At 40.6% G+C, this 27,428-nt stretch overlaps 1 protein-coding gene across 1 annotated transcript in view; it reads left to right on the forward strand.

Annotated features, from left to right (window-relative positions):
- Positions 1 to 27,428, forward strand: part of LOC109037936 (BAH domain and coiled-coil containing protein winged eye) — a 120,183-nt gene that overhangs the window by 72,570 nt on the left and 20,185 nt on the right. The window contains exon 3 of the mRNA XM_019052803.2: positions 24,554 to 24,632. Coding sequence (XP_018908348.2) covers positions 24,566 to 24,632 — 67 coding nt within the window. The 5' untranslated portion in view covers positions 24,554 to 24,565. The remainder of the gene's footprint in view (positions 1 to 24,553; positions 24,633 to 27,428) is intronic.

The following is a 27,428-nucleotide window of genomic DNA, read 5'->3' on the forward strand; positions in this document are numbered from 1 at the left end:
CCGCATCCTCGCGTTGCCAAGTCAAGTCCCACGGGGGAAAAATATTGAAATTTATTGCAAAATCCACGAGCTCCGTTTTTCATGGCTTGGTCGTTTCCTAGTTGAGAATACATAACTGCTTTTCAACGTTACATAATAATCAATTGTATACTTACCAAGGAACGCTTCCGTCCTTCTAACAGAAAATCTCGCCCATGCACCCTTATATTGTCCTGCGGGCCGATTATGGGCCTGTTGCAAACTTTGCTAGAGCAAAACTAAGAGTTGTTTCTTATAGATAATGCCTCAAAAATCACGATGAGCGCATCGGCAAACTCTGAAATGCACTCATAACTTCACAATCTGCGTAAGAAATTTGCGGTTTTTTGAGCTTCCCGCTTCAAAAACGATACTACGGCACAGGTGAACATTTTGTAAGAGGAGTCGTTCCATCGTCGGCAATAATAATCATAGCCGACGCCAATCCGCCAAAACACGTTTGATGGGACGAGATAACACCTGAACTGGATTAGACCAGATAACAATCGGTGTGTTAACGTTCATATTTTCCACGCCCGAATGGATTGACCTTGAACTCTCCTTGAATTACGCGCGAACTGCGTGCAAGCGTCGGCCATGATGAATATCGCCGACGATGGAGCGACTCCTCTAACAAAATGTTCACCTACGCCGTAGTATCGTTTTTGAAGCGGGAAGCTTAAAAAAACGCAAATTTCTTACGCAGATTGTGAAGTTATGAGTGCATTTCAGACTTTGCCGATGCGCTCATCGTGATTTTTGAGGCATTATCTACAAGAAACAACTCTTATTTTTGCTCTAGCAAAAGTTTGCAACAGGCCCATTGCAATGGAGAATTTGCAGGTGTCTGAAATTTGATGAATTTCGTGTGTAAGTGGACGCTACCAAGTGGGCTGAACACAAGGATACCCGTAATTCATAAATTGAACAATTATTGGAGGAGATATGACAAAATGATCTAATTTGCTAAAATACATGCGTTTAAATGGGAAATGCCGCCAGATGACGTCACTAGGCGGCGCATTTTCGCATTTTTAAATCTATATTCTATTTCCCATGGCCGAAAAAAATTATAAAAAATACTGCAAAATCAGCTCTTCAGGCACTTTCAGATGAAGTAATGAAAAATTTGTGTGCAAATTCTCCATTTATAGACTGAGTCGTAGACAAAGAAGACAATAGAGATATGGAGGGATCCTATCGGTGGAAGCAAGTGGTTGCAATGAAGAAAGGAGGTAAGTAATAGACTAAGTAACGGGAACCCACGAGGGACCCGATAGTTAGTCCATCACTTTCTATCTTAGTCTATAGGAACCCCCATTCTAACCAATAGGATATCTCCATACTCCCTATGTCTTCTTTGTCTATAGCTTTGTCTATCAATTTCAACAATCGGCCCGCAGTGACGTTCCTTAGAAGATAAATATTGAAATTGCAAAATTGACCTTATGGGTCGGTCGTTTCCTAGATGAGAATACATGACTGCATTGCTGCGTTGCAAAATTTTCAACAATAAATTTTGAATTTACCAAGGAAATGTTCTGCCTTTCTAACAGAAAATATCTCCGATGTACCTTTGTTAATTCAAGGGTTACTGAATTAAATACAATGTAAATTTTCACTCCTCATGACTTCAAAAATGGAGTACATCTGGAAGGGATGTAGGAAAAGTTCGAGTGTGCTCGTCCGTGACACAAGGAAATCCGCCAGCGCGTGAGAAAATGTTGCATGCAAGCTTGTTTTTCTCTTTTTCGCGAAAAAATGAGGAAAAGCAGATAAGCAAGCTGGTTTTTTTATTTTTTCGGCCGATTGCGCACTTCTGAAGTTTTTACGGAGTGAGATAATATTCCACAAATGAGATTTCGAATCTGAGATTGCGATCAATTTTGCTCTTTCTGATATTATCATTGATGGTATGGTTGATTTATGTATCGTTTTTTATCATTATTGACAGTATTGAAAAATCAATTCCCTGAATGAGGTGCAAGCAAGGCACCTAATTGGTTTCTAGCGTTTTTCATTTAACTATTATTTTTATATTTGTGCATACTTTCTATTTCACCATGTTCTCTTTCTTCTATTCAGTCCGAAACCAAGTTAGGACGGAAGTAGGTTAAGTTATGTTAGAACAAACCCGATTAGAAACAATGTTGCAGAATCGGAAAGAAATCAGTCATCAAAATAAACATAAGCAGAATTACTCGAGAGTTGATTGGTTTGCACATCAAAAAAATTGGATGCAATTTCAGTCGAAAAGCAGTAATTGCTGCGTAGGGAGAAAAACGATACCTGCGCAATCCAGTGTGTTAAAAGCGAAGTAAGTCATCATTTCGGAAGAAAATGTGCTACATATCGAAACCACGATGCATCAGCGTTTTGTTTGAAAACATTAATGGTGCTCAGCGAGTTGATAATAGAAATCATCATCAGAAATGAATGAGATAAAATTTAATTTATTCTTTTTCTTGGTTACACATTACTTATTAACAATGATGATTAATACCATCATTGTAAATGGTACCATAATACCATCGGTAGCACTATTTGAGCGGGACCCCTAGAAACTATCGTTTCACCGCTAGAAATAGTTGCTCAGTTAGAGTGATGTAGAAAGCTTGCAATTCTAATCGGTTATATTGGCTGTTCAGGCTACGAAATAACCGAATCTTAATGCAATTTTACGCTATATTTATTGACTCGAAATTAGACTTAACTACCCGCAACTTATTTTTTAGGAAAGTAAGGATCGTTTTTCGCAGGAATCTGAAACTTCGATTTTTCGACTTCATCGTATAACAATCTCTCCTCTGAAAATGTTGCCTCTGTAGCCTCGGTTCCCTTCTATTGTGGGCGGAGTCTCTCTTACTCTATAATATAAATTCATTAGAGAAACGCTTAACGGATATAGCCTAAGGCACGAAGCGCTTCGTGAGGTTAGACCGTGAAGCGGTCGTCAGGGGACGTCATAGAGTACATAGAGTCGTAATGTAATTGGGAGAGCTGGCGCCACTTTTAAGCATTTTCCATGTCCCGAATTCCGAGACTCCTGTGTGACGCCGGGTCACTTTTTCGATACATAATCGATTGTTTGCGATACACGGGTACCCGGCCATCCGATGACAACAACAACAACAACGAAGGAGATAGGAATCACCATGTATTCCACACCGCCATTTTGGATCGAAAATGTATCGAAAAAGTGACCCGAACTCGGCGCACACCGGGCTCGGAACTCGTCGAGCAGAACATGGCGCCAGCTCTCCCATTTACATTACGACTCTATGTACTCTATGGGGGACGTAGCTTCCTAGCCTCCTTAGTAATTGTTACAATTCTATAAAATCCTGATATTGTAAGCATTTTACTAAGTACATCTTTTTGCCCTTTTTCGGCATTTATTCTCTCGTAATCGCAGAGACAGGTTATCACCTCATGATCACTTTTGAGTGATTAATTTACAGCTTCTCATAATGACGCATGTTTAATGGCGGAAGATAAGTGCGGCATTGCACTTGACCGTAGCACTGAGGTTGCCGAATTCGTCTTTATTTCTACCAAATTCGGATGTACATCACGTCATGGGCGGATTTAGACACTAGGGTTTCAGCAAAACCGTAGAGGCATTTTAGACTGCTCCTGCAGTGCAGCATAAGTTAATTTAATTCCGTTAATATCATGCAACGAGGAGCTCTCCTTCGCCGGGACAAACGCATAGCCAGTCAAGTCCTGCCATAAGAGCCACCCATAAATTAGGTTAAGTTCTGGGGGGGGGGGGGGAGCAAGCAGAGCGTTACGCCTTTTTGTTTTTACGTGGTAAAGAATAGGGACCTACGTTACAAAAGTGTTACAAGGGAGGGGGGGGGAATCAAAATTGCCGAAAAAGTCCTTAACGTAATTTATGGATAGTCCCTTAACTTGAGAAGCAACACAATGCCAGTATGTCTCGAGAATAACTTTTATGTAAAGAAAAGATCTGTCGTAAATTTCTGTACGTAAAGGCCAAAGAACCGTAACTACGATTTCGTTGATGCGAGAAATCAGGAGAAAACAATGCAATCGCTCCATTACCTCTAGCAAATTCTGCAAATTTAAAACTCCTAGATCTTGGGCCTGCCTTAGGTATCATGACCAATTTTTTTTACACATATGGATACCTTATTTTTAACTGCTTCTATTGTGCAAATATCTTGATTAATATTGTTCATTCCATTTGGATGCCAAATTCGGCAGGCTATACTATCAAGGACAAAATGATGATGCAAAGATCGAGCTAAAAGCCATTAAATAAAAACAATGCAATTTAACTTAATGATGTTAATGTTACAAGCAAGTAATTTATTTTTCGATTGTGCATCGAAGCAGATCTTTGAAATAAGAGTCGAAACGTCCGCCTTTGTTATTTTTGCGAGTTTGTACAACTTCCAGCAATTACTTGCTTGTCACTTTAACATCATGCAGTTGAATCCATTATTTTCACTTAATATTGGCTTTTGCTCGATCTTAGCATCATCATTTTGTTCTATTGTTAATATCTTCGGCTGCTAACTGTAGATTTCAGCCAACATGACTTTTATGAACTGATTAGGTGGCTGCAAATGTGTTCAAACGTAAAAAACACAAAACATTGTTTCTGATTCGCGCAATTTCGCGCCTTTTGCACCGTGGTGGTAAAATGCGTCCAAGTGTTTCTTACAATCGAAAGTTCTCGTAATAAATGCGTCTTTAGTTGATTTATGACCGGTCCATGACTAGGTTTTAATAAATTAGCACAATTAACTCATGAAGAATTCGCACATGAGGTTTTGTTAGTTTGTTTCGGTTTGAACCAAGAGTTGGATATTATATCGAAAGACGTAGTCCTTAAATCAGTCTATTGCGACGGATATTATTGCGGGAGACGAGGTTATCCAAACAGCAGACTGCGCGGAATCAGCTCTATACGAGCCAAGACTTGCTCCATGGACCTTACCTCAGCATCCCAGAGGAGCAACTGATCGCTGCTTTGCTGAGACCGCACGAATTCGAGAGACCGAGAACATTCTGCTCCTCGCGGCACGGCGCCGTAAGCTGTTGCGGCGGGGGACAGGGGGAGTAAATTGGAAAGAGAGGTGGCGAAGAGACGCTCTCGGGGGGCAGGGGGTGGAAGAGGACAAGCCGGGGTCCGACGAAGATAAGGCCGATAAGGGCACCGTCACAGTCGCAGCAGCCGGGAACTCGCGCTGTGTTGCCGGGTCCGTTTGCTTGGGAACGCTATAGAGTCCCTTTATACTGAGAGTCAAGACAATGTGAATCCATTTCTGATTGGTTCTCGTATTTTAGGCCTCCACAGTGTCACAAATAGGAATAAAGATTACATTTTCACCGATTGCAAAGATTATAATGTAGAATGGACCGGGAAATAACGGGTTCAACAAGGAACAAACGGAATGAGAGAAGGAACGGAAAAAGGAATTTGAGAATGAGCCGATCAAAGATTACGAAAAACTGGCAATTTTCTGTAATCTTTATTCCCGTTTGTGAATCCATGAGGGGACCTTTCTTGACTCTCAGTATAAAGGGGCTCTGTTTCTTGCCACAGTCAGTTCTGCCGTGCTAAGGAAAAACGCCGTATGAACATTCGAGAGCTGCCAAATTTCCCTCGATAAAATTTTTATTTTTGAGGTAAGCTATGGATGTTTCCCTTGAAATTTTCAGAAACTCTAGGTGAAATTGCGGACAAAATTATCTGAAAAATTGAAAGAAATATATCCACGAGTTCACCAGGAAATTCATGTTTTATCAGAAGAAATCTGGCAACGCCTGAAGGTTCAAATTGCGTTTTTCCTTAGCACGGCAGCTCAGCCCCATCCACCCACCGGGAATGATAGAATTGCCACAGTCAAGGAAAAGCGAGAAGTTTCAGGGAATTTTAACGTCAGGGAAAACCTAGTAATGTCCGGGCTGTTGGAGAAATGCAATAATTAATCTGACAACGCAGCATCTTCCCCGAAAAACTATAAAACACAGTCGCACCCTTCAAGACTTTACGAGGGTTCTCGTCCCCCGTTCTCACGCCTACGCTTGCGTGGTGCATCCCTTTGTCTTTGACTTCAGTCAGTCCAGATCCTTCTCTGTAGCTTAACGCCGTGTTCGTCTTAGTGCTGTAAAACTGAATAAATTCTATTTCGGAATTAAATCATATCTTATTAATATCATGACCTTAATTTCCTCACGGGCAAATGTCGAAAGTGTCCGCGAAAAATTGTTAACCTACCATTTTTCACTTTCTAGAATGGATTTGACGTCTAGAACATATCCTCAAGTGTCAGGGAATTTTACTCAAATGTCTCAGGGAGATGTCAGGGAATTCCATTTTCTAAATTTTGTGGCAACCCTGTATTGTGCCTTTTAAATTATAATGCCGAGAGGAGACAATTCTAGTAATGCTGAAAACATGTGACTTCGTAAGTTGGTTGTCGTCATTGTTCGAGCAAATTTTGGAACATTGGAATGGAGTTTTGTTTCTACGTCTGAAAGATGATTATTTTTTAGAGACAATTTCCTCACAAAATTCACGCGCACTGCTGTGTTGTCGAGGGAAGTAATTTTAACTTCAAAATAGAAGTTTTCAGAAATTTAGCGCAGCGCGGTCCGGTGGAAATTTTTTTTTTTTTTTTTTTCGAAGAAGCGTTCTTAATTTTTCGTATAAGGTACCATAATCATCCAAAAGACTTGAAATTGTATGGTTGGGAGTGACCAACTTCTTCTCCAACTGACAAGGGGTTCCAAGAACCGGAGGGACCTATTTGTCCCGCGAGTCAGTGATTCGGGACAGGCGAAAAAGTAAGATTCTCCTTCAAACTCGCGTGATACTACATACCTACTCCGGAGTTCGAATAGTTGCTCACTTCATTTCTGTTCATTTAAAAGTGAACAACCACCCGAATTTCACCTCAATATCGCGGTACGACTCGACATTACTGGTAGATTTGTAAAATCCTAAAAAAATTGCCCGCTTTTCATATCGATGTCGCAGTAAATGCGCAATTTTTCCAGCGATTTTTCAAAAAGAAATGAGAAACTACGGAATAATGAGACAATAATATGACAAATGTGCAAGCGCATCAGTGGACGGGATGATTTTATCAGTATCGCTGAAAACATGCTATTCTTTCAGTGATTTTCAGAAAAAAGAGAAGAATAGGAACTACGCGATAACACCATAAAATCATCCTAAATTCGCTATTTTACCAGCGTTTTCATACGATCATAAAAAATTACGTGTAATTCCTTTTACTCACGCAAGGTATATACAAAAATCTCAAGCGGTATGTACAAAAATAATCAATTTCCCCGTGAATGTCGCGAAAAATACGCGACTTTTATTTTGATGCACGCATGGTGTTCATGAAAGTCAGTAATTCGGGACAGACAGAAAACTAAGATTCTCCTTCAAAATTGCGTGATACCACATACCTTCTCCGGAGTTCGAATAGTTGCTCACTTCATCTCTGTCTGTCATGAAGTGAGAAGCGAGTCTCTGAGGTCAAGGTTTTGACCTGACTCCCTCAGATTTCAATGAAACTTCACTCATTCTCTACAGCAAACCTAGCAAAGATCCATCAAGTTTTTTTTCCTATCCATACGTTCAAATTTTATGGAGGTTTGGATTTTCTGAAAATTCCCAACTTTCGTGAGGATGACGAACTTTAAAAACCTACATCTTCGCCAATATTTGTTCCATAAGACTCCTTCTGGTGCGCCGTTTGAAAGCCTTTAATGTCCTTCAAGGCAGCTCACAATTCATCAAGACTTTACATGATACCCTTTGGGTATCAAGTAAAGTCAGAGGGGTCTCTTTCCTTATCTGACAAAACTGTAAAATTTAATTTTTCTGGGGTGGCAATTTGGAAAGAGAATCAGACCTGTTATGTTAACCAAAGTATACGTTTAGATCATTGATGAGAGGTCAACATAACAATGTTTCAACAACGAGAAATTAATGAGGATATAGAACCGTTTGGAAAGGCTAACAGAAATAAAGATACTGATAAGGAATGAGATAAGGAACTGTTAAGGATAAGGGAGGAAACTGATAAGGGTAGTCATACCGAAGCAGAAGAACATTGTCGAGGACCGAACATTGGTAATTAAATGGACCGAGTTTAACAGAAAGGAACCAAGCCACATCAGCTATTGCCAAGTTTAACCGGGCACTTAAATTTTTTACGAGAGAACGTTTGTTCGGATTTCTTTGACAATTTTAAGGAATTTCCATCGTACCATGGAGATTTTTCACTGAAATTTGCACGCAAATCCGCACAACCGTTTTCATGGAAAAAATTAAATCGCCTAATTGAATTTGGCAATAACTGATGTGGCTTGGTTCCTTTCTCTTTAACGCGGTCCAAATTCGTCTAATGCTGGTTTCTTGGCTGTGACGGAATATGAGAAAATCTCTGTTACCGACGAGATTTAAAGAAAAGAGGTCACTCTTTGTAACTGTCTAAGAACCGAGGTAAAACTCCTTCAAAATCGTTTTCAATTTTAAAAGTCCAAGTCGATATTATTTTTCTGATTTTCTTGAAGGGATAATGAATGTTTTAGTTCAGAAGAGTTTTTCAGAATTGAAGTCGAGTGTCCATTTAAAAAATAAGGGTTTTTTTTAAACTCTGAAGAATTGGAGCTACGCTCCAAGGGAAAAGACGATTTGACCCTACCTTTTACTGCGTCAATCCGAGGCGGATAACGTATAAAATCCCATCGAAAAAATGAACCAAATCCAATTTATAATTTCGGAAAGTCCTATGACGTGAATCGACGACGCCGAAAGCTGGACATGCCCCCTGCAAGCTGAATGGCGCACAGTGGATCGAGTCAATTGGACCTTTGGAAACCTTACAAGGTCAGGGTGTCTAGCATCACGAAAAACCAGAAAAACCGGAAAATATCAGGAAAATCGGAAAAATCGGACGTTTTATCAGGAATATTTCTTACGCGAATCTCCTCAGCGCAGAAAGTCTTACTGCTTTTTGCCTACCGTGCCAGGAGTCGAGAAAAATCAGGAAAATATTATGAATTTTTAAAACGAAAAAATCAGGAATTTATCATAAAATATCAGGAAAAACCAGGAAAATATCAGAATTTTTCGAAATTAAAAAATACTAGACACCCTGAAGGTTACAATTCCGTGATACGAAATTTTAAGGTTCTAAAAGTGGTTACATTGGTATCCTCGTAAAATTTTCTTCTTACACGTCTAACAGCACCCTAGAAAATTTAAAATGTGATGAAATAAACATAAAAATTTGCAGTTGTAGTCGAAAATTTCATGTGCGACCTCTCCATTTGACTCAATCCACCGTGCGGCGCGGCGCTTACACGAACGCTGCAAGTGTTTTTCGTCTCAACTCCATCACATTCAGTGCTGTTTTCCCGCATTCAACACGCCCCGACGAAGGGATTTCCATGATTGAGCCCCGTTGATTCTCCAAGTGCCCCTCCGTGCCACTCTCATCATTCCCGCTCCTCCATGCGCACCTCGTTACCCCCCTCCCTCTTCCCGCCTTCGTATCATTCTCAACTTTATCACAGTGTTCATCTTATCCTCGCTCAGATGCAACGACGGAATCCTAGTCGTAGAACGACCATTCATCCGCTGAATAATTTCTATGGAGCTATCGTCCGTTCTCTCCTCGTTTTTGTGCAAATAAGGTTTTTGAATTCATAATCCCGTTTTTTCTCCTTAGAGTGGAGAACGGAAGAGAGGAGCAGGGGTCGAGGGATCGCGCAACAACATTACGGAAGGCTGAGTCTGCGAGAATTCTTTCTCTTGGTGATCGCATTTTGGCGCGTATACGTAGTATACCGCCTTTGCGATCGTTTCGAACCCTGCTCGATACAATAACCGAGTCCCTTAGTTCCTTACCGAAAAGTGACTACCGCGAACTTCTGAGATTTTCCAAAGCGTGTAAAAAGTTTATTTATCCGTCAATAATTATGATTTAAAGTTGCTTCTCATTCTGGGGCTCTCTAGTTTATGTGCAGTGAATACCAAGAGTCTACGTTACTTGGTTTTCTTAAAAAAAGCCTAAGAGTACGACGCGCTGATTCAAAATATGCATATATAAGCAGAATCAAGCGAACTGATTCGAGGATGGCTGAGCAGGTCGGCACTCTCGGAATGAGAATTTAACTCCTCCGTTTTGTTCAAAACGTTGCTTTGACAGATCTGTAACCTCGGTTATACTTTTCAAAAGTTGGTACCCGTGCTCTGATAGTGCTGTTCATCTGACAACAATGTCAGTGTCAGCTGATAATAATATTTTTTTCATATGAGGTTAATAAAAAGTTTTCAGTCAGTCTTTGACATCCTGAATAATTGTCTTGGTATTTATTTACTAATTTTACAGAATTATATTTTATTTCTTATTAAAACTAAGAAATACAGTGCAATCTGTGTAAGTGCAATCTGTGATGAGCCTCGAGACTCATTAGACCATTAGCTAAACGTGGCTCATACAGGAATCCACTTACCCCTCTCTTCCCCACGCTCCTGATCACTGCGTCGGCGTCTCGACGAACAATAGCTAATGACGGTCGCCAAGCTAGACCGGGATCCTCAGCCCCTCGCCCAATTACTTACGCTTCATTAACCATTTCACCGTCACGCTAGGATTCGCCCAATTTTCAAAAAAAATTGTTTCGCGAGTTTTTAGCAATTTTTTCCTTACTTTCCGTTGAAACACGAATTAAAAGAGGTCTCATTCATAAAAATCGGCCAAATAGAAGAGAAGTTACAGTATTCGAAATCCGAAGAAATCAACAAAACTTCTCCAAACAAAAAATAAAATGAAGGGGGAAAAAAAGAAATGTATAAATTACAATTTAATATGATTGACCTCAGAATGTGACAAGCAATTCAATTATAAAAAGGAGAAAAAATTGAGTGAAATTACAAAAAATTAGCCTCTTGCAAGGGGCTTCCTTGTATGAGTTTTGACCTGAAGACAAGTAAATCCCGTTACATTATTAAAACGAAATTGACTCCATAGTTTAATGCCTTAGTTTCTTGAATACGATTATTTTAAAAAAAAATAATCGAAAATTTATACCAGCAATTTTACCCATGGGGTGATTTCCTGAGAGCTGATAATATCACGAATTTCTCATAGAGCCCTTCAAAAATGGCTTGCTTTTTGGGCAGCCGATTCGGCCATCAAACCGGGGTTTAAATGGAAGCTGATAATAACACAAAGCTCTGAGAAAAATTTTGAGATGAGTATAGGAACGGTTTGTAAATTACGAGGAGAGGCGGGCATTCTGTTCAGCATATCGATACATAAGTATTTTCACACGTAGAATTTAATTTTCACGTCAGGGAGTCGACATATTTTGATTTTTGCATGAAAAGACGTTTAAAATAAAAAAATCAAGACATATTTAATACAATTGCATTTATATCGAGTAAATCTCTTTTCAATAATATAACGGGATTTACAATACCGGTGATTTGGGTATTTTAGCCCCAAAATACCTTTAAATCGACTTTATCTTCTAGGAGTTCGACAGAATTTTTCCTTTCTTCGCTTAAATTTTTCCGTAGCACTTTTCTTCAAGAATCTGATAAAATTTTGCTTGAGGCAGATCAAAAAACTTAAATTTGTTCGAATAGCTTTCTAGATTCACAATACACGGTCTCGTCAAGGTGCGTCGTTGACCTTGCACTGTTGGATCGTGAATTCTCTTGTTGTGCTGCTTGCCTTTTTTGAAATCTCTGTAAATGAAAACTAAAGGGGTTGATATGTGCGAGTTAATGACGCGCCTTATCAACACATTGTGTTGGAGTTCACTGCTTGTTTTTTTTACAAACATTTCGAATGAAGAATCCTTTTTTGTGCGACGCAAGGGGAGGACAAGAGATGACACCTTCGGACGTTCTCTGGTCCGAAAACCGGGAAACCTGAAAATATTGATGACTGGAAGGATAGTCCAAACCAGAACATGTTAACTCAATAATTGAAATAGTAAAGGCGTATTGAGCGTCTGTATTGATGATGCATTTAATTTCGAAGAATATTTTTAAATATCATCAGTATTTTTCTGAAATCTCCAGGGGCGTCTAATTACTTTGAAAATTTTATTTTTCATGAATAGTACAATTGCAACCCCGCCTTCATCTGAATGTTAGCGCCTATTTCCACCGTCACGGCAACCCCGTCCTTGGCTTTTCGGTTTGGACGAAACGTAAGGAAGAAATGAAAGATTGGACATTTCAGTGAAATATTTCGTGAAATTTCACGAAGCTGCAAAATATTTTATATTTTTCAGGGGCTAGAGTATGCAACCCGCACTCAAACACACAAAAATAGAAGAAAATCGCAGTTTTTAAATTTCGCGAAGCATGAAAAAGAACCGGTATTTCTCAATATCTTTCATAAATTTCTGCAATTTCATGAAATATTTCAAGATTTTATTTTCCATGAAAGTTTGCCTCCCCGCCCCCGGCAGCCGATGCTACGTGAGGTGGCTCCCCCGACGATGACGGGTTCACGGGCTGCAACAATGGGCGCGAGGGTAGGAGGGCAACCGATGGTGGACCGGAAATTCGAGCCGGTTCCCGGTTGCGTCATCGGCGGAAGACGTCAGTTCGTCAGAACCTTCGAAAGCTGCCGGGCGTGGGGCGGGGGGTTATAAGCTGACATGGCGAGATAATAAGAGAAAAAGAGGCAGAAATGTCGGGCCGAGTAAGCGACGACGCAGACCCGGTGACGCATATCAGGAAGGAGGAGGCTGGCGCAGTGAGCGTGAAGATAAGCGACGGCGCGGCGGTGCGCGGCGCGGCGTCGACCAGCAGGGGCCGGGGCCTTTGGGCTTTGAGAGGCCGCGCTCGGGGAGTCGGGGCCGCTTGTTCGAATCCCGTAGTAGTACGCGAGCTCCTGCCCTTGCCCTGCACACCACCATTCCGCCGTGATAAGGCGAAACTCCCTGTATGAGCCTTAAAACGTTTTTTATCCTTTGATGAAATACGAATTTCCTGGTGAACTGAAGATTATTTTTCTCCAATTTTTCAGATAATTGTTAGAGTTGCGGGCGGTTTGCAGGATTCTAGCATCAGGATGTTCCCGATTTTATCAGGATTTGAGATCTATCAGGATTTAATTCCGATTTCATCAGGATTTGAGGAAAAATCGGTCGTAAAATTAGGATTTGAGAAAAGTTGGCCGTCTTATCGGATTTTTTTATCGAGCTATTTTTGTTAGGTTACATTCGCCTTGCGGGAAGTCAGGATTTGAAAAAATTATGTAATCAGGATTCAGCAGTCAAAAATCAGGATTTCATTCGGATTTTCCAAAATGAAAATAAAAACTAGACACCCCGGCCTAGAAAACCGGGAAACTCAGAGAATTTGCGACGATCGGAAAAAGTTAGGGAATTTTCAACACATCTCCTCTTCAACAACACATCACTGATCCTCCAATTGTTTATCCGTTCTGATCATTTTTAAGGCTTGGCATTTTATATAACTATCTACTAAACTTTTCCCTCCATGATTTGGTATTTAATCAAGAAAATTGTGTCCACATTTTAGCGAACGTCAGCTTATTTATAAAAAAAAGTAAAGAATAATCATTTTAAATAAAAATAAATAACTAAAGGTACAAGTTTTGTTCGAAAGTCAGGGAATTGGAACATTTTGGAGTACAGGGTCGGATTTAGGGAGCGGCAAATTTTGTAATTTTTTTAAATGTAGCCTTAAAGAAAAATTGGATTCAGAAAAAAAAAATACAAATTAGAAAAGATGAAAAAATCTCTCATTTCCCAAGAGTATATCTCCAATTGTGTCGTCTTTCTGTGATACAATAGATAGCACCTTTAATTAGTCGAGTTAAGACTAAGAGAGAAACCGAACACGGAATTTGGCCTGAACCGGCGCGGCGCAGATACATGCCGATGCTGACGAGATCTTGAGATGAGAAGGAGAAGCCCTCGACTTGGCGCGGCGGTCGGCATGTAAGACATACTAGCCCCTTCAAGACTGCATGAATACTTCACGCATTGCGTCAAAGACAGTGCCGGTCACTGCGGCAGTAGCGGGCGCCGTGAAACGCATAGCGCCTACAAGACTGCATGAATACTTCACGCATTGCGTCAAATACAGTGCGTGCAGCAGCGGTCGGCTCGAAACGCATACCGCAATGCCGCATACAAGACTTTAGGAATACTTCACTGTTTTTTTTGCATTTTATCGTACGTTTGTTTAATTGCATTTTTAGAATGATCAACAATTAGCTTCTCCGTGTTGGCGCGTATACGTAGTATACCGCCTTTGCGATCGTTTCGAACCCTGCTCGATACAATAACCGAGTCCCTTAGTTCCTTACCGAAAAGTGACTACCGCGAACTTCTGAGATTTTCCAAAGCGTGTAAAAAGTTTATTTATCCATCAATAATTATGATTTAAAGTTGTTTCTCATTCTGGGGCTCATTAGTTTATGTGCAGTGAATACCAAGAGTCTACGTTACTTGGTTTTTTCAAAAAAAGCCTAAGAATGCGACGCGCTGATTTAAATTATGCATATATAAGCAGAATCAAGCGAATTGATTCGAGGATGGCTGAGCAGGTCGGCACTCTCGAAATGAGAATTTAACTCCTCCGTTTTGTTCAAAACGTTGCTTTGACAGATCTGTAACCTCGGTTATAATTTCCAAAAGTTGGTACCCGTGCTCTGATAGTGCAATCTGTGTAAGTGCAATCTGTGATGAGCCTCGAGACTCAATAGACCATTAGCTAAACGTGGCTCATACAGGAATCCACTTACCCCTCTCTTTCCCACGCTCCTGCTCACTGCGTCGGCGTCTCGACGAACAATAGCTAATGACGGTTGCCAAGCGATGCCGGGATCCTCAGCCCCTCGCAAAATTACTTACGCTTCATTAACCATTTCACTGTCACGCTAGGATTCGTCCAATTTTCAAAAAAAATTGTTTCGCGAGTTTTTAGCAATTTTTTCCTTACTCTCCGTTAAAACACGAATTAAAAGAGGTCTCATTCATAAAAATCGGCCAAATAGAAGAGAAGTTACAGTATTCGAAATCCGAAGAAATCAACAAAACTTCTCCAAACAAAAAATAAAATGAAGGGGAAAAAAAGAAATGTATAAATTACAATTTAATATGATTGACCTCAGAATGTGACAAGCAATTCAATTATAAAAAGGAGAAAAAATTGAGTGAAATTACAAAAAATTAGCCTCTTGCAAGGGGCTTCCTTGTATGAGTTTTGACCTGAAGACAAGTAAATCCCGTTACATTATTAAAACGAAATTGACTCCATAGTTTAATGCCTTAGTTTCTTGAATACGATTATTTTAAGCACTCGATTTATATCAGCAATTTTACCCATGAGGTGATTTCCTGAGAGCTGATAATATCACGAATTTCTCATAGAGCCCTTCAAAAATGGCTTGCTTTTTGGGCAGCCGATTCGGCCATCAAACCGGGGTTTAAATGGAAGCTGATAATAACACAAAGCTCTGAGAACAATTTTAAGATGAGTATAGGAACGGTTTGTACATTACGAGGAGAGGCGGGCATTCTGTTCAGCATATCGATACATAAGTATTTTCACACGTAGAATTCAATTTTCACGTCAGGGAGTCGACATATTTTGATTTTTTCGATTTTATACGGAAAATTTATGGTTTTTCGGGATTGAAATTACTTACAATTGTTTCATGAAAAATGAATGCACCCAAAATGACTTTAGCATTTTGACTTTCACATACCTACGTGCACTCACTAAATTGATTGGTAAATTCAAAGAGTGGGTACATCGACCTGGTATATCAAGTTTCTGCGATTTTTTACGGCAAATCGGTAGATTTTCGGGATGTGGATTGCTTACTTTCAATTCATGAATGAATAAAGCATGGACATGGTTGAGCTTCTTTGCATGAAAAGACGTTTAAAATAACAAAATCAAGACATATTTAATACAATTGCATTTATATCGAGTCAATTTCTTTTCAATAATATAACGGGATTTATAATACCGGTGATTTGGGTATTTTTACCCCAAAATACCTTTAAATCGACTTTATCTTCTAGGAATTCGACAGAATTTTTCCTTTCTTCGCTTAAATTTTTCCGTAGCACTTTTCCTCAAGAATCTGATAAGATTTTGCTTGAGGCGGATCAAAAAACTTAAATTTGTTCGAATAGCTTTCTAGATTCACAATACACGGTCTCGTCAAGGTGCGTCGTTGACCTTGCAGTGTTGGATCGTGAATTCTCCTGTTGTGCTGCTTGCCTTTTTTGAAATCTCTGTAAATGAAAGCTAAAGGGGTTGATATGTGCGAGTTAATGACGCGCCTTATCAACACATTGTGTTGGAGTTCACTGCTTGTTTTTTCAAAGTTTTTGTTAGTTGGGCTGGGCTACCGGCGTTGCGTTCGCGCTCGATAGTGCATCCCAGATAGAGCAACTTTGCCTCTTTGTAACACCTCCTCTCTCCGTAAAAAAATCGCCAGTAATTAATCATCAATCGACACAGAATAATTGTGTGTGTCGGTTATTGCTTGGAATTGAAGCTCGAGTTAGGAGGGGAAAAAAATCACGATGAAATTAAGCGATTCAGGAAGCGCGGTTGTCCGATAATTTTCAATATTTTTGAATTTGCTCTCAAATGCGTAATAGTCTACGTGGCTAACGTACCTCAGTCGTCCTTTCTTTCATGGACGTCACGCTTTTCCTACCTCAAGCACTTCTATCTGTGCCAGCTTTTCTGACGTCATTTTTGCGGAGCTTCGTCAGAGTGGAGGGAAAACGGTTTTAGATACATTGATCTATATCGGACCAGCAACTTTCCAACTTCAGCACATATTAATTTTTACCCAGGGTGTCTACCGTCAGTAAAAACAGGAAAAACTAGAAAATATCAGAACAGTCGATGTCATCAGGAAAGTCGGCCATTGGTTAGGGAATTCTGAGTGCGTCAAGCCTATTTCAAATATTTGATTTATTTAATGAAAGAGGAAATTTTGTAAATCAAACAAGTAATTTATTCGCGCAAAAAATCATAATATTTGTTCTAAATAGCGGGAAAAATCGGGAAAATCCGAAAATAAATTTTAGTATACACCCTGTAGTTTTAATGAATTCTGAAATGGAAAAAAATCCATCGCTGAATCGATTAATCCAATCGATTCGATTTTCTCTGAGGATCCGATTTCATCGATTTAAATAGTGATGATGAAATCGATTTCCCCTCAAAGGCTTAAAATTCGCTCTCTTAAAAGAAAAAGATAAAATTAAAATTTCCGGGAAGTTTGCCAAAATGTTAGTCCAAATATCGGTTCAAGTGCCGATTTCGAACATTTTGGCAGAAAAATCGGAAATTTTCGATCTTGAGGTGATGAATCGATTTTTATCGAGCCCCACAAAAGCGATGCAATTTAATCGATTTTTCCGGTAAAAAAAAAAAAAAAAAAAAAAAATTGGTTTTTCAAGAAAATTGCAACGCAAAATCGTTAGTCGCAACCCTACCTCAATCCCAATCGACGGAAGTTCGAGTCATCGACTGCATCACCCGTATCGGCGTCTAACACTGGAAAAAAAACACATTGGATCTAGAGTCCAGACTCTTAAAAACATCGACAAGAAAAAATACTCTTGATTCAAACGGATTTTTGCTTAAATCAAGAACCAAGCCTCTTAATTTGAGCGGATTTCCCTTTGATTTAAGCAAAAATCTGATTGAATCAAGAGTATTTTTTCTTGTCAATGTGTTCAAGAGTCTGGACTCCAGGTCCAATGTGTTTTTTCCCAGTGTAATAATTCGATTTTAATCAAGCCCCACGAAATCGATGCAATTTAATCGATTTTTCCGGTAAAAAAATTGGTTTTTCAAGAAAATTGCAACTTAAAATCGTGAGTCGCAACCCTACCTCAATCCCGATCGACGGAGGTTCAAGTTATCGTCATCGACTGCATCACCCGTATCGGCATCTAATAATGCTTTTTATCCAGGCGATTTGGACAAGCCGGATTGTCGGGTGTCATCGAAATGGCGAATTGCGGCGCAGTTTTACGCGGGTGATTCATCGGAACATGATTTAACGTAAACAAAGGCTGCGGCCGCGGAGACAGCTGGGCCCATTCATATCCTCTGTTGATCCAGTTATTCCGGGCGACCCACGCGCTGCCTGCTCCAAGTGCTGTTTACCAATATCGCGATTACATTTTGAATCATAGCCCGGGTTTCCTATCCCCACCTCGCGCCGTGCCACTGCGCCGTACGCCAAATGAAAAACGGCTCCGCGATTTTGTCAATACGTAGCTCTGCTCGAATTCTCGAATGCATCCATTTCCGTCGTGTTTTCTGCTTGCGATCGTGGTTCTTAGCAACTTCGAAGAATTTCCAAGTGTTGGTTTACATTCGATCGTTAGTCATCGAATTGGGCTACATTTTGCGATGAGGAACCACGAGCAGGGCTTCCGGCAGTCTGTTGAAAATCTGGAAATCGAAATCAGGGAAAATCGGGGAATTCATGGGGAAAGCTAGGGATTTTTGGCTCAGCATCTTCGGCCGGTGCCATTTGGGAGAGCGCGAACGACTTCCAAGTATTTACCTTTCCCCTAATTTGAAGCTTTAGAAGTGGAAATTGTGTCCGAAGCTTAGTGGAATAAGTATGCGTAAGGGGGGGGGGGGACTAATTGAAAGAATTGTTCTAAGATCAGGATTTGGAGTTTTTTGAGGAGTGGAAAAGCAAACTAAAAATCAGAGAAAGGGAGAAAATTGGAAAATGAAGAAAATAGCGAGTTCCTGCATTTAAGCACCTTTCTGCGTAAGGTAGTGAATAATTCAATTGATCCTTATTTTGCAAAAAGTAACTATGTATCTCGTTTTATGCAGAGTTCTCTGAAAGTTCTATCTCCAAATGGCAGGTGTCGGTTGTTGCTCAAGAAGTCAAGAGTCGTCATTTCGTAAATATCGCGTAATTTGAAGGCGACCACTCAACTCATTTCCCTCATGGATGGAGCCGAAGGATAGCCATCCCCGGCGTGCGAACTGCTTCACAGGGATTTTCATTTTCCTCGTGGAAGCCAGTACCTGAATCTCTGTGCTGTTATACCACCCATTTGAAAATACCTGTAAATCCTATGCAATTTACTCTACAGGGTGTACCAAAAGTCCGTCCCACCCCTGCTAACATTTGAACGAATTGAGCTAGGGTAATGAAACTTTGGGAATGTTCCTATCTCAAAGGGGACCATCTTTTGGGGGGGTCAAAATTTTGGTCCCCCCTCAGGGGGGGCGCGGGGGGCCCCCAACTTTTTTTTTCAAATGGCAACCCCTATCTTGTGATACATCATTCGAAAGAACATAAAAGACTAAGAATTTTGGCGCAAACCGCAGATCAATATCTTAATTTTTGACCGAGTTATGATAGGTCAAAGGTCAAATTTGACCTATTTTCAAAAAATCATAACTCCGGTTCAAATTATCGTAAAGAAAAAAATAAAACGGGAAAATTTACCAAATTGTGTCCGCTTTTAAGTAAAAATTGCAGAAATCACTTCGCTGTAATTTTAAGGGGGGGCTCGGACCCCCAAATACGTCAATTCAAAGGTCATTCAATTTTCCCGCGAAAAAAGGCAATTTCCCCTAGATTTGCCTCCACATTATCTCAGTAAGGTCAAAATTAGTTCAACATTACGTTGGCAAGTCCCCAAATTTCGGGAAAAGTTAAAAAAAAACGAAATTTAAGGTGATTAAATTTGACCGTTTAAATTTCGTTTTTTTTTAACTTTTCCCGAATTTTGGGGACTTGCCAACGTAATGTTGAACTAATTTTGACCTTACTGAGATAATGTGGAGGCAAATCTAGGGGAAATTGCCTTTTTTCGCGGGAAAATTGAATGACCTTTGAATTGACGTATTTGGGGGTCCGAGCCCCCCTTAAAATTACAGCGAAGTGATTTCTGCAATTTTTACTTAAAAGCGGACACAATTTGGTAAATTTTCCCGTTTTATTTTTTTCTTTACGATAATTTGAACCGGAGTTATGATTTTTTGAAAATAGGTCAAATTTGACCTTTGACCTATCATAACTCGGTCAAAAATTAAGATATTGATCTGCGGTTTGCGCCAAAATTCTTAGTCTTTTATGTTCTTTCGAATGATGTATCACAAGATAGGGGTTGCCATTTGAAAAAAAAAAAGTTGGGGGCCCTCCGCGCCCCACCTGAGGGGGGACTAAAATTTTGACCCCCCCAAAAGATGGCCCCCTTTGAGATAGGAACATTCCCAAAGTTTCATTACCCTAGCTCAATTCGTTCAAAAGTTAGCAGGGGTGGGACGGACTTTTGGTACACCCTGTATGTAACAGGTTTAAATTCGGAAATTGTGTTTTATAATCCACTATAGTGAGATTTTTTCGTTGAGAGATCGCAATTACGTACGTTGCGGCTTTTAAGGCTGTCTCTTCAATTTCCTTTTTTTTTTGCACCTTTCCTCTCGGATCTCCAATTTTCATCCTGCATTCTAAAATACATTCAATTTTACCTCTTCCCGTGAAATGAAAAAAATTATCGTGTGGCTATCATGAAATTTTTAGACTTACTTCTGCAACGATGGCAAAATCAATTAATTTTGCCAAATTTTTGCGCCAAGTGACACACTTTTTTAGGCGTATGCAATTAAATAATTCCGTGCAAAACAGGAAAAAAGGGTGAAATCATAAACATTTGGACGTTGCCAAATTTCTAACACAAATTTTAGGGACAACTGCTGAATGGTTTTCTTCTTATTCCCAGATAATATTATTTGCAATAATTTTTAGTGTTTCTGAAGATTCTGAAGGGAAAATATTATTTGTAACTCCTCTCAAAATTAAAGTGCATGGAAAAAGTTTGGCATCATTCATTTGCTCTGACGACGTTCCTGCATAACATTGATGGCAGTATAGGTATAGTGAATCGTTATTCGCTTTGCTAATGCGCATTTGCATGGAAATTGGAGTCACCACTTTTGCGCCACCAGTACCAAAACTGTACGTCCGCGGTTTCGTGTTTGACGCCAGAGGCACATGCGTTGACGTCACAGTCGAAAACAGAGCGATGCACCCGTTTTCTACATTCTTGAAAGCGATGGCGGCAACCTGTTTTCGTTGTTTTGCACAGAACTCCCATCGGGTTACAAAATGGTGACGCAAACCTGTGTTTTTACGTCACTTTTTTGTTGACCCGACATGGAACGGCGCGCCGCAAAAGTCGAGTATGTTTTTACCATAACTTATAGCTTTAGTTTTCTATGTTCTGGATCCGTCCAATAGGAATTGTTTGCGATTTTTAAAATCCATCACTGAAGTAGGGTTCATTATTAGGTACGGGTATTTTGAACATCTTTGAATATGAGGCTGTTGTCCTAGACGTCGTCCTCACATGGTTTTAGAAAAACGGAAAGATTATCCATGAAACTCACAATCAGATTTACCGAATTTTTTATATTTTCTGTGATGAATTAAATGTAATTAGCGGCCTAAGTCGCGGCAAACCTATAAAATTCCGGAAATTTTAAAGTAAGCCGGGAAGTCAGGGAAAAATTAGATTTCGCCGGCGGTCAAAGAATTTTTTTTTCACCTCAAAAAACCGCAAGAGCGCAAAGCGCGTGCGTATTTTATAAAAATCATGGGAAATATGGGAAATTTTGCTGCAGGAATTACTATTTTCTTAAAAAGAAAAAAAATTCTCGTCAGGGAGAGGGAATTATGATATTTAAGCTCAATCGCCTCCTGCATTTTGCCCTGCCCTCATGCCTTGCATACCATGCTGTTCTCAGTCGGAATTCGTTCCAGATGTATAGTCCTAACTTTCTGTTATTAGGTATCATTGACTGTGTTCATGTTCCCTGCTCAAGTTTTCGCGCTCTCTAACCGATCCATGATTTTTTAGTTTTTTTCCCGAAGGAAATACACTCCACTGAAAAAAAACTCCGGCCGTGGGAGCCGCAATTACGGGCTATATAGACATACCGTCCGTTCCGGGCTCAAAGGCTGAAAATTCCGGCTGCTGGAGGCGTAGTTTCCATTGCTCCGGGTTCAGAGACCGAAGCTACGGCTCCAGCAGCCGGAATTTTCGGCCTTTGAGCCCGGAACGGACGGTATGTCTATATAAGTATACTAGCCGTTCTGGGCGCGCTTCGCGCGCCCGTCACGCCTAGCCGGGGGCTATGCCCCCTGGACCCCCGGTCACTCGCTACGCGAGTGACATTCGGCTCGCTTCGCGAGCCGATTTTGTAGTAGTTGCAAATTTTTTATCACTATATTTTGAAGATTTCATAGAAAACATTATGAAATTCTCACTCCACAATTAACTTGTAGAATAATAATGGCAGGGCAAGAAATAGACTATATCTTAAAATGGACGGTTCCCACTTAGTAAAAACAGCCAACACCACGTGAAGGTGAGGAACCATCGTTAGCCACTTTTTTTTCTTCTTCTTTTCTTTACTTTTCTGAAAAAAATTTACTGAAATTTTAGTTGCGTCCCCTAAAAGGAAACACGGAGAAAAAAAATTGTGCATGGAACCCGAAGCTGAGATCATATGGATCTCTGAAGGTTTCGGATCACGCATCCGAAAAGTTAAGGTCCATCTGCCGAAGTTCGGGTCAGACAATTGAAGTAGTGCGGTATATACCGAAGGTTTCAGGTCACACATCTGAAGTACTCGGTGCATACCGAAGTGCTTCAGATTTCTGACTCGGATATTTAGGAAAAACACAGTAGAGAACCAAGGAAATCACAGTAGAACAGAGAAAAAAATACAGTCGAATAAATAAAGAAAACTATTATCGAAGAAATTCTAATTATTAGAAAGTAATTAGCTGGCGTAATCAATGCGTAGCTGCATAGGAGCATGAGCGAGATTTATCATCAACTGACCGCTGGCCGCTAAGTACCTGGGTGGGCGAGCGACAATACGTAAGCGGTGGCATATGGTTCGATTGACAGAGGAGTGGGGAACGGTCAGACGTAGGGGAAAGGTTCAGGCTGAACCGTTCAGCACAGCGCAGCGTCAGTCACCGGGTGGGGAAGAGAGTCCGGGAGGGGACACTTCCCCTCGAGTGAAATAGAAAAAGGCAGAATCCTTCGAAGTTTATATTAATGATAGCCCATAATTGCGGCTCCCACGGCCGGAGTTTTTTTTTTCTTTTTTTTCAGTGTACTGTTTAGAGATGACCGCTACCCATGCGAAAAGTCACGAGCCGCTCTTTTAACTAATGAATGCATTTAAAATTGTACTCCTTTCTTTTTCCTTTTTTTTTAAATTTTTTATTTTTAAATTTCTGTGGCAACGAAGCGTCCACGGCTAGAGTCCGGGCAGGAGTAAAACAAACGCACGATCACAAAAGCATTCTTAAAACAACTGTCAGAAAAGAAAAGTGGAAACAGGAAACTACCCCGCGCCGCGTCCCTCTCCCGATGGCCTCTCGCGCAGTGGAGAGCGCGCAGGTGGAACGGGGCTGCGACCGAGTTTCGGGGGCGCCTCGGCCGGCGGGGGCGGGGGTGAAAAGGGAAAGAGAAAAGGCTCCCGTTTCGTTCACTACGGTACCGTCCCATCGCATCGTCGAGTAGGGAGAAAGGGTGCGAGTATCCGGAAATTCGAATCAGCTGTAATTGCCCATTGAAATCGACACACGTCGCATGCGACAGCCCAACCACCTTAGCTTTCTCTCTCTTTTTAATGGATATTTTCAATATGCCATAATAACGATTACTACCAATATAACAAGACACTACAACTCGCATTACACCTATGAGTCAGTCGCGCTAGGTACAGCTAGTCCCAGCTAGTGTGAGGGTAACTTAGAATCAAAACGGGTACTCGCATTCCCGTCTTACTACTCGGAGAAGCGCTCGTCCAATAAAAAAATGGACTAACCACGGATCGCCGTATAAGAAAGCATGTGAGCTAGATCGTCCATTTTCTGATTGGTTACGCGTGAAGCGCGCTAAAACACGTCCTAACGTCCATTAGCGAGACTTAGGAGGGATTTTAGCGGAAAATTTTTGGAAAACCTTTCATTGGAATATTGCCAAAACCTTGAGAACCACAGGTACCATACACAACATTCTGTCGCAGTTGCAATTTTTCACCATGAAAGTACCCATATTAGGGCTCGCAATTTTTTGCGAATCTTCATGCTTGGGAGTAAGATTTGAACTTGCAGAACTTGATGACGAGAGACCGTGGTGGTGATGGACTAGAGAAGTTCGTCCATTTGAAGAAGTAGTGTGCCACTTTTATGAAACACTGGAGTTCTCTAATAAAGCGAAGAGACGCCGACTTCCATGGTTTCAGGGTTGAGTATTGTCTGATTCTCATGCATCCTAGCCGTGAGTGTGTGCCCCAAGCTACCACGGCCGGTTTCAAAATGTTATGTTTTTGTTGAGCATGCAGTGTGAAAGGAAAAAATCAAACGAAAACTTTCAGCGATATACTTGTATATTTCATTGCTGCAGCTCCGTAAGTTCTACGTTTTTGTTTCAGGATGCTGAGGGAATGCTAGGCAGTACGCCTCCCCCGAACTCTGCTCCACAGACTGGCAAACCAACCTCTTCGCTCTATGGTATGTTTTTAGTTTTCGTGTAATAGCTTCACTAGTTTTTTTTTAGATAAATATGGAAAATATCAACAAAGAAACATTTTGCTTTTTAAAACGTTGAATCAGCATCACAAATCAACGAAAATATATTCAGTCCTCAAAAACTGTTTCGATCATTGTTTTACGTGCTATCGAGCGCCGATTGACGTTCAATCTCATTAATTTTCATCGATGAATTTTTTAGTGTAAACAATCGTTTTGTTCGTGTACCGATCGAACAAAATATCTCCCACGGACTTATGTTCAATTTCATCAATCACTCTGCTTTGCGACATAGTTTTCGCCTCTGCGATTGAACTGGGCAATTTAATTTTTTTGGTGAGAACGTTTGTGCGGATTCCTTTGAAAATTTTTAGGTTTTTGCTTCGCGCTATGGAGAAAATTCACTGAAATCCGCACAACCGTTTTCATGTATAAAATTAAATTGCCCACTTAAAGGCAATAGCTGATGTGGCTTGGTTCCTTTCTGTTGAACGCGGTCCAATTGAACCATAACGTAGCTACTAAATCAGTCTTGCTGGGCGCCTACTCCCCCCACCCCCTTCCCCTCCTTTATGATAGTAAAATTTCGTGTTTTTTTTTTAAAATTTCAGTAAGTTTTTATCCTTTGGGCACCTCTCCATCCATCCTTGGAATCATTTCCAGCTACGCCACCGTCGCGTTCATCGAAGACAGTTGAACGTTGAAATAATGTGGCAGCGAGGTTGTGAATATGGCAGCGATTGATAAGATCTCGAGCCGCGGTCCCCGAAGACGTCGACGGCGCAAACAGACGGAGGATACGCCGCTGATAGACGCCGATTCATGCTAATTTATGTGAATATTTTTGAACCACATATTTTTTTATGGCGGGCCCCATTGTGCATCTGTCCTCGTTGTCACATCTCTTCCATAAATTTCACGCCGGGAACAGGGGGCCCCGACTCACGTTCTCGTCCCTTCGATGCCCTTCCGCAAGTATTAGGAACACTATTCCTGGCTCATCAATGGAAGCACCTACTCGCACAGGGAAACTTATGACATATCGTTATTTTCAAAAATTAGGCGTAAATCGTAGATACTTATTGCAAAATGCAGTTCATTCGTGGTCGGCCCATAATTTTTCTCAAAAATAAGCATTTTATTGGGAGAAATTCGAAAACATTCGAATGCTCATGCGACGTTTTTCCTCTCAATGGAAGTGTGTGACTTGGTGCGAATCAAAGTTACCAGATTGTGCAATTAAATATGGATATTTTACGTGTGCTTCAATGGGGGAAAATGCTAATCCTTCAGCACTATCTGGCAACAATGGTGTGAGCCATCTCTGATTTTTCAATGGTGAATCGTTCGTTCTCTCTCCATTGCTCCCCGTATCCGGACAGAGCACTCGTAAAGGCAAAGGAGCATCGTTGAATGATCTGGTGACCTTCGCGAAGAGGAGAGCCGTGGAAGCAATCAAACTGCATCAATGCATCTTGTGCATAAAGTGCACACACCTCTTCAGTCTTGTAGGCATGATGGATCGATCGTGTTGCGCTGGCAGAGATAGTGAGGAAAGATCTCTGCAGCGCTATACTGCCGTGCTAAGGAAGAACGCCGTATGAACTTTCGAGGGTTGCCAAATTTCCTAAGATAAAACGTGTATTTTTTAGGTAGGTAAGTTATACATAGCTTTCCTCGAATTTTTCTGACTTTTTCGATTGAATTGCGAACAAAATAGTCGAAACATGTTGAAGAAAAAGATTCACAATTTTCCCGGTGAATTCGTTCTTTACCGAAGGAGATATGGCAACGCCTAGAGGTTTCTACGGCGTTTTTCCTTAGCACGACAGTATGAGAACAAATACCGTAAGAACATTCGAATTTGCCAAATTTCTTTTGACGAAGTATTTGCTCTAGAAGTTATGAATATTTCCTCGAAATTTTTGACGGTTTTTATCTGATATTTGGCAACTTCCAAAAGAACTTACGACGTTCTTTCTTTACACGGCAAAGTAATTTTGAAGTGACGTTGCCATAATATTTTGAAGGTCAATATTTTTTAAAACCAACGAATGGCAGCATGGGAAAATGCACTACTGAACTAGTGTATTCTACTCGACAAGCACACATACGAAAAAATACACCGTCACTCAAAGGCGGTCCAAAAGTTTACGTGTTGTGGATTTGCTGACCAATAACGTCTTTTAGCCGGCCTGTTTCGGTCGCCCGGTTCAGATTTTCAAAATGTGTTCTTTTATTTCATTTTCCAAATCGTTATTTTCATCTGATTTTATTTTCAAGTTATGATTATCATTTTCGCTCATCATTTGACGAAAGTAGAGTGCATTGAAAGACGAAAACCGGACAAAGGTAAACTTCTCTTGTGCATGTGTGCTGCAAAAGATTTACTCCTCATTTATGCAAATCTTTCATGGTTGCAGCCATCATTTTCATTTCATGTGAGTCATTCAGTATGATGCCCAAAACTCATCATAAAGTCTAGTTGCTCCACGTCACGTTTAACTGCGCTAACGTCTCGCCACGTTGGCAAAATTGCTTAGTCCGTGGACTTGGCAAATCTTTTACCCAGTCCGTGGACTCACCGATGTTTTTGCCCAGTCCGGGAACTATGTGCGACTAGCTCGCGGACTAGCCGGTCTGAAAGTCTGAAAATTACCCGATCGTCAATTATAGTCACAATCCATATGGTAACTGACGAAAGATGGGTAATCATCAACAGTCACCGAATCGGAAGTTCCGAACTCGGTTAGAATGGCAGCTCGGTGGTTCGGGTAC

This window comes from Bemisia tabaci, chromosome 4 (assembly GCF_918797505.1).
Source record: "Bemisia tabaci chromosome 4, PGI_BMITA_v3".
Lineage (NCBI taxonomy): Eukaryota > Metazoa > Arthropoda > Insecta > Hemiptera > Aleyrodidae > Bemisia > Bemisia tabaci.